The following is a 7,198-nucleotide window of genomic DNA, read 5'->3' as shown; positions in this document are numbered from 1 at the left end:
GAGAAAGTATTGTTTTCTTTTGCAAGGCACTTTAAGAGGAAATTAGACATTTATGGTTCAGAGAAAAGGACAAAACAGCCTCAAGGATTGTCAATGATAGTGATGGAAACTTTCTATGTCAAATAAATGCTTATACAAGTAAAAGAAACACTCAACAACAGCAGATGGTAAGTATTTTAATTTTATAAAACTAGTTACATTAAATTCAGGTTTAGTTATCCATTTTTGAGAAAATGGGGTTAGAAAAGTGAATAACAGAACTGTACAAATGTGTTGCAGAAACACTTTTTGAAGACTGGCCATTCATTTTGCCAACAAAATGACACAAAACAAAGCATAATGAAGAAAAAACAATTCTTGATTTAATTATCTAAAACTCCAGATATACATCCTGCGGTAGAGGAAGTTGCTGGAATGAGCTTCAGGAAGTGGGCGTGCCCACTGATTTAACATTTCGCGCAAACGTCCATTCCTCTGGTTGTCCAAAGAGAGATGGACAACAACCTTATCATACAACCGTCCTTGTTCTCTGCTGACTTACTGGGTTTCCTCTTAAGAAAATGTCCAAGCACTAATGTAATTTCAGTTATGTCTTCTGTCATTGGTACTGGATTGTAAATACCTGTGAAAAGTAGAAACATAAACTGTATAGTGAAGGAACCCAAGGTCAAACAGGCGAGGAATACATAGGGTCAGACAGGTGGCGTGCTGTAGCGGATCTCAGCGCTGAACTTGTCCGCCATCTTGGGCATCGGAGGCTTTTTCAGCATGTTGTGCTTCATGATGACCTCCTCGTTTGCATAGATCGGAGTGTCTGTGTCGTCAGAGTGGTACCCTGACTGATATCCGCTCGTCTGATTAGATGACTCCGAGGCTACGGACTCTTTGCTTTTGCAACGCAGCAGTTGACTGTCAATTGAAATCATGTAGGGAACACAGATTAAATAGGACAATAAAAAGAATGGCAATTATATTGCAAGCTAGTATATATATATATATATATATATATATATATATATATATTTATGTGATTAAGTTTCATCCTCACCTGAAATTGGGTGTGGCTGGGAGCTGTTGATTTACTTCCCCTGGAGAGGAGCCCATCCCACTGTCTGTGTGACCCTCCTGCAGAAGAGCTAATAGTTTTAATTGCTCCATTATGGTATCTAAATATTCACCAATCAGGGAAAACATTATGACCACTGACAGTTAAAATGAATAACACTAATTATCTCTTCACCATGGCACCTGTTAGTGTTTTAGGTGTATTAAGCAGGAAGAGAACATTTTGTCTTTGGACTTGATGCATCAGAAGCTGGAGAAATTAGCACCTGCAAGGATTTGAGCGAGTTTTGATGTGAACCAAATTGTGATAGGTACACAACTGGATCAGAGCATCTCCAAAATGTCTGCTCTTATGAGGTGTTCCCAGCCAGTATGTGCCTAAAGCAGTTTAAGGAAGGAACGGAAGTGACTGGGCAACCAAGGGTCAAGGTTGTTATGACAACAAAAGGGAGACCAAAACAATATAAAGCCAGTGGTTATAATGTTTTACCATATGGGCTTCATTCACATTCTGCCTCATGTCATTCATAGATTGTATTTGGCAACAAATGTGCAGCTTAGAATGCAGCTACAGGTCCTTCTCAAAATATTAGCATATTGTGATAAAGTTCATTATTTTCCATAATGTAATGATGAAAATTTAACATTCATATATTTTAGATTCATTGCACACTAACTGAAATATTTCAGGTCTTTTATTGTCTTAATACGGATGATTTTGGCATACAGCTCATGAAAACCCAAAATTCCTATCTCACAAAATTAGCATATCATTAAAAGGGTCTCTAAACGAGCTATGAACCTAATCATCTGAATCAACGAGTTAACTCTAAACACCTCCAAAAGATTCCTGAGGCCTTTAAAACTCCCAGCCTGGTTCATCAGTCAAAACCCCAATCATGGGTAAGACTGCTGACCTGACTGCTGTCCAGAAGGCCACTATTGACACCCTCATCAAGAGGGTAAGACACAGAAAGAAATTTCTGAACGAATAGGCTGTTCCCAGAGTGCTGTATCAAGGCACCTCAGTGGGAAGTCTGTGGGAAGGAAAAAGTGTGGCAGAAAATGCTGCACAACGAGAAGAGGTGACCGGACCCTGAGGAAGATTGTGGAGAAGGGCCGATTCCAGACCTTGGGGGACCTGCGGAAGCAGTGGACTGAGTCTGGAGTAGAAACATCCAGAGCCACCGTGCACAGGCGTGTGCAGGAAATGGGCTACAGGTGCCGCATTCCCCAGGTCAAGCCACTTTTGAACCAGAAACAGCGGCAGAAGCGCCTGACCTGGGCTACAGCGAAGCAGCACTGGACTGTTGCTCAGTGGTCCAAAGTACTTTTTTCGGATGAAAGCAAATTCTGCATGTCATTCGGAAATCAAGGTGCCAGAGTCTGGAGGAAGACTGGGGAGAAGGAAATGCCAAAATGCCAGAAGTCCAGTGTCAAGTACCCACAGTCAGTGATGGTCTGGGGTGCCGTGTCAGCTGCTGGTGTTGGTCCACTGTGTTTTATCAAGGGCAGGGTCAATGCAGCTAGCTATCAGGAGATTTTGGAGCACTTCATGCTTCCATCTGCTGAAAAGCTTTATGGAGATGAAGATTTCATTTTTCAGCACGACCTGGCACCTGCTCACAGTGCCAAAACCACTGGTAAATGGTTTACTGACCATGGTATCACTGTGCTCAATTGGCCTGCCAACTCTCCTGACCTGAACCCCATAGAGAATCTGTGAGATATTGTGAAGAGAACGTTGAGAGACTCAAGACCCAACACTCTGGATGAGCTAAAGGCCGCTATCGAAGCATCCTGGGCCTCCATAAGACCTCAGCAGTGCCACAGGCTGATTGCCTCCATGCCACCCCGCATTGAAGCAGTCATTTCTGCCAAAGGATTCCCGACCAAGTATTGAGTGCATAACTGTACATGATTATTTGAAGGTTGACGTTTTTTGTATTAAAAACACTTTTCTTTTATTGGTCGGATGAAATATGCTAATTTTGTGAGATAGGAATTTTGGGTTTTCATGAGCTGTATGCCAAAATCATCCGTATTAAGACAATAAAAGACCTGAAATATTTCAGTTAGTGTGCAATGAATCTAAAATATATGAATGTTAAATTTTCATCATTACATTATGGAAAATAATGAACTTTATCACAATATGCTAATATTTTGAGAAGGACCTGTAAATGCGTTGTCTTATGTCTTATGATCTTGGAATCCAGTTCCAAAATACTGCATCATATTATAATCAGCACATTCCTGATATTTTCTAAACTTTATTTAATAGAAAAGTTACATGTCAGAAAAATATAATTTCATCACAAAACAAGCAGGTAAATCGATTCTCACCATTACACTGCTGTGCGCCAGAGGAATGTCTTCAAATGTCTTCACACTGAGAGACCGACTGCATCTCTTGCTCTGCTGGGACAGCCTGTGCACATAGGAAAAGTCAGTAAAGCTCCAACAGAGTGATTTAACTCTTACCAGTGATAGATGATGAGAGATTCATGCTGACCCAAGAGATGATGGGATGTCATAGTGAGTTTCCAGGGTTTCCCCACCTTGATGGCAGCTGTAGGGGCCCTTCGGCTCAGCGGAAAGGAGGCAACCTTCTGCTTCACCTGCTGTCAGGGGGATGTAATCCTTCCCATCCTGGAGATCAAGAGGATTTAGAAAACAAACTCACACACACTTGCTTAAGGTGTTTTACATAAAGGAGTCGAATAAGAATTTTAAACTTTAGAGATGAAACATTAACAACGTTCTTCACACTTACTTGAAATGGATATGGTAAAAATGTAAAAAAAAAAAAACATAAAATAAAATAATATTTTCTTGTTGTAGCATTATCTCACATAGAAGATTTTTGTAAAATCCATCTTTTAAACCGAGCACAAAACTCAAAAAACCTCTGCTTGGACTTTAACTGGAACCATGTACTTTGGTCAGATGAGAAAAATAAGGGTTTTTTTGAGTAACAAATACAAAACCAAAGCCAAATCAACATAGAAATGGTTCTCTAAAAGCAAAACCAATCTTAAAACAATGGAAAAACTGTGGAGTGAGCTGCAGGTGGTATAAGAGAGGACACAGGAATCTAACTGATCTTTAGGGATTTTGTCATAGATTCCTCTCTCTGTATTCTCCATCTTTGGGAAATGTTATATGAGAAGATAAGTGCTGTTCTACTGGCAAAAGGTGGTTGTAGGAAGCCATGACAACAGGTGTGCCAATAACTGTGGCACACCTGTTGTTTTGTTTAAAATTGTTTCTCAACAATTTATTTATTTTAACACATCTTTACCAGTAATTCCAATAAGTCTGGAGGGCACTCTATACTGTAAATCAACTGAATGCATTATATACACCACACCAGAAGTTTGAACACACCTTTGTCATTCAATGGCTTTTGTTGTTTTTATGACTTTCTACATTGTAGGTACTTAGTGAAGACCAGAACATCTTTCATATTTTACAATCTTCAAAATAGTCTCCCTTTGCTTTGATTACTGCTTTGCACTCTTGGCATTCTCTCTATGAGGTTCGTGAGGTCGTCACCTGAAATGGTTTTCCAACAGTCTTGAAGAGTTTCCAGAGGTAGGAATGAAAATAAAGACGAAACATTCAATAAGAAGGTGTGTCCAAACCTTCGACTGGTAGTGTATATTTACGGCTCTTTTATTGCAATTAAAAGTCAGTTCTTTACTTTTTCATGCTGAGAAAACAAAATATACTGTATATTTTCCAGTTTTTTGTTGCAACAATAAATGAAAGTAGTTTGAGTATCAGTTTATTGTATCTGTAACTGTGCTGTACATCAGTGCTCAGAACACACGGACAGCTGTAGCACTCATGCATAAAGGCGACTACAATAAGATGAAGAAAACAGTTTTAAAATTAAACCCACTGTAATAAATTGTACGTTCATGATCTGCTGGTTCTGCTGGAAAGACCTGGGCTTCCACATAACAAGGAAGATTTAATTAAGAATTCAGGATGTTTTGGTTATGTCTGGAGCAGACCTGTTGTGCACTTGCTTGAAGAAGATTTCCCAGATGTTCAACCAGTTCTGCAAACGTGGGCCTGTCTGTAGGGCGATCCATCCAGCAGTCCAACATGGTCTGGTATCTGTTTGGATCGCAAAGGGAATGAGTGTTGAAGCAAGATACGTTGTTGTGGGCTGTTCTGCAGATGTTTTATACCTTAAACTCACATTTCGGTGGTGGCATATTCAGGAGGTCTCATCCTTGTCCCTTCCTTCAGTCTCCTGCAGAAAGACTCATCGATGCAAACACCCGGATAGGGAGAAGCCCCTGTAGGTGAGACAAATGGTGTTGCAGAAATCCGGAAGTATATATGCATGTTGCAACATGTGATCAATGTTAGGTTTACCCAAGGAGAATATCTCCCAGAGGAGAACTCCAAAGGACCAAACATCACTTTGAGTTGTATAAACCCGGTCAAAAATGGTCTCAGGAGCCATCCACTTCAGAGGAAGACGGGCCTGTAACAACAGCAAAAAGTTACTTTTTACTGCACAATTTACATTTAATTATATGATTTATACTGCATGCATGATTTCAGATGACTTACATCTCCTTTGCGAACATAGTCTGGGTCTTTGTAGACATCTCTAGCAAGACCAAAGTCACATATTTTCACCACATTATTCTCTGAGAGCAGGATGTTTCTGGCTGCTAGATCTCTGTGTATGCACTAAAAAGAAAATAAAGGAAATTACAGTCAAAGCACTGAAAAGATAGATTACTACCTCCAGTTTGGTGGCCAAAATGACTGCAGAAAGACCCCATGTTCTTACTTTTCGAGAAGACAGGAATTCCATTCCTTTTGCAACCTGGAAGCTGTAGCTTATCAGGTCCTCCATGTTGAGATGGTCGTCAACTGAGCTCTCTGAAATCACATTTTAATGACAAAAATGCTTAAACTGCCCAAAAAGAATGAAAATGGTGAACAGATGCAAACATTGTGAGTTGTTTCGCAACCTTCGTTAGGGTCACCACTGGTGCTTGAAGCCTTGTCCTCTGCTGTTCCCGTGCAGATGTCCAGCTGGGCGACCTTCCCCAAACCAAGATCCCCTTCAGCCACATCCTCATCAGCAGGTGCCCACCTCTGGCTACTGACTCGCTTTCTCTGTTCACCACAGTAAATAGGAGCATCGGTACATTTTATTAAATGTACAGTTGTTGTATGGAGTTTTAGCAGTCAGAGAAATTTCATCTTTTTACTTGACCAGCATGTTTCTTCTGCCTAGAATGCATAGGTATATGTGTCAAAATATAATACAACAACTTGCCATAGATTTCAGTAAAAATTCACATTGCTGTTTTACATAAAATGTAACCAGACTTGCGGATGCACATTTTGGTAGTTCACAACTCAGGAAAGGGCTACAAGGCCATATCTGAATGTCTTCAAGCTCCGGTGACCAGAGTACAAAGTATTATTAAAAATACAACAATGCATGCTGGAAAATCTGAGAGAATGTGGTAGGAAGTCAAAAGGAACACCTGCTCTGGCAGTGGTGGCAGCATCTCAAAGCAAACTGTCCAATTTACACTTCAAACTGATTTATTCCATGGATGGAGGCCAAGGAGGAAGCCACTTTTCCAAGGTACACAAAAGCCCACGCTAGGCCTCATCTGGGCAAAGAATATGATTTCTGGTCTACTGTCTTGTTGTCAGATTAATTTTACTTTCATTTGCCATTAAAAAGCATTCCATCCCAAAAACCACAAGATGTTATTTCAAATCACTAAGCAACTTCTTGATTGAATGAAAATACCTTTAAACCTAAATCTGCCAGAGCTACGAATTACTTTAGGTTTAACTGTAACTTTCTTGAATTTCTTAATTAGGATAAATTGAGATTAGTTAGTCCCAGAGGCTCAAGCTAACAGCTAGTCCGTGAGCAGTCTTGGCCCCACTTGGACTAGCCCTTAGTTTCATCCAATGAAACCTGATAATCTGGGTTCATACTAAATAAAGATGCTAAAAGTGTAATCTACTGCAGCAAAGTAATTATCTGATAACATTTTCATAGTACCTCTCTTCAAAAATTCTGAATCACGCCCTTAATTAATTTTACACAGCATTAAATTTGCATAAGAAACAT

The 7,198-nt window shown here is 40.0% G+C and overlaps 1 protein-coding gene across 1 annotated transcript in view; it reads right to left on the bottom strand.

Annotated features, from left to right (window-relative positions):
* Positions 1-5,274: 5,274 nt before the first annotated feature.
* Positions 5,275-7,198, bottom strand: part of kdr (kinase insert domain receptor (a type III receptor tyrosine kinase)) — a 29,972-nt gene continuing 28,048 nt past the window's right edge. The window contains exons 21-25 of the mRNA XM_047375397.1: positions 6,069-6,216; positions 5,885-5,976; positions 5,659-5,781; positions 5,458-5,569; positions 5,275-5,378 (exon numbers count right to left, since the gene is read on the bottom strand). Of these exons, the coding sequence (XP_047231353.1) occupies positions 5,275-5,378; positions 5,458-5,569; positions 5,659-5,781; positions 5,885-5,976; positions 6,069-6,216 (579 nt within the window). The remainder of the gene's footprint in view (positions 5,379-5,457; positions 5,570-5,658; positions 5,782-5,884; positions 5,977-6,068; positions 6,217-7,198) is intronic.

This window comes from Girardinichthys multiradiatus, chromosome 9 (assembly GCF_021462225.1).
Source record: "Girardinichthys multiradiatus isolate DD_20200921_A chromosome 9, DD_fGirMul_XY1, whole genome shotgun sequence".
Classification (NCBI taxonomy): Eukaryota; Metazoa; Chordata; class Actinopteri; order Cyprinodontiformes; family Goodeidae; genus Girardinichthys; species Girardinichthys multiradiatus.
Note: the sequence above shows the minus strand (reverse complement) of the source record. Positions and strands in the feature narration are given on the sequence as shown.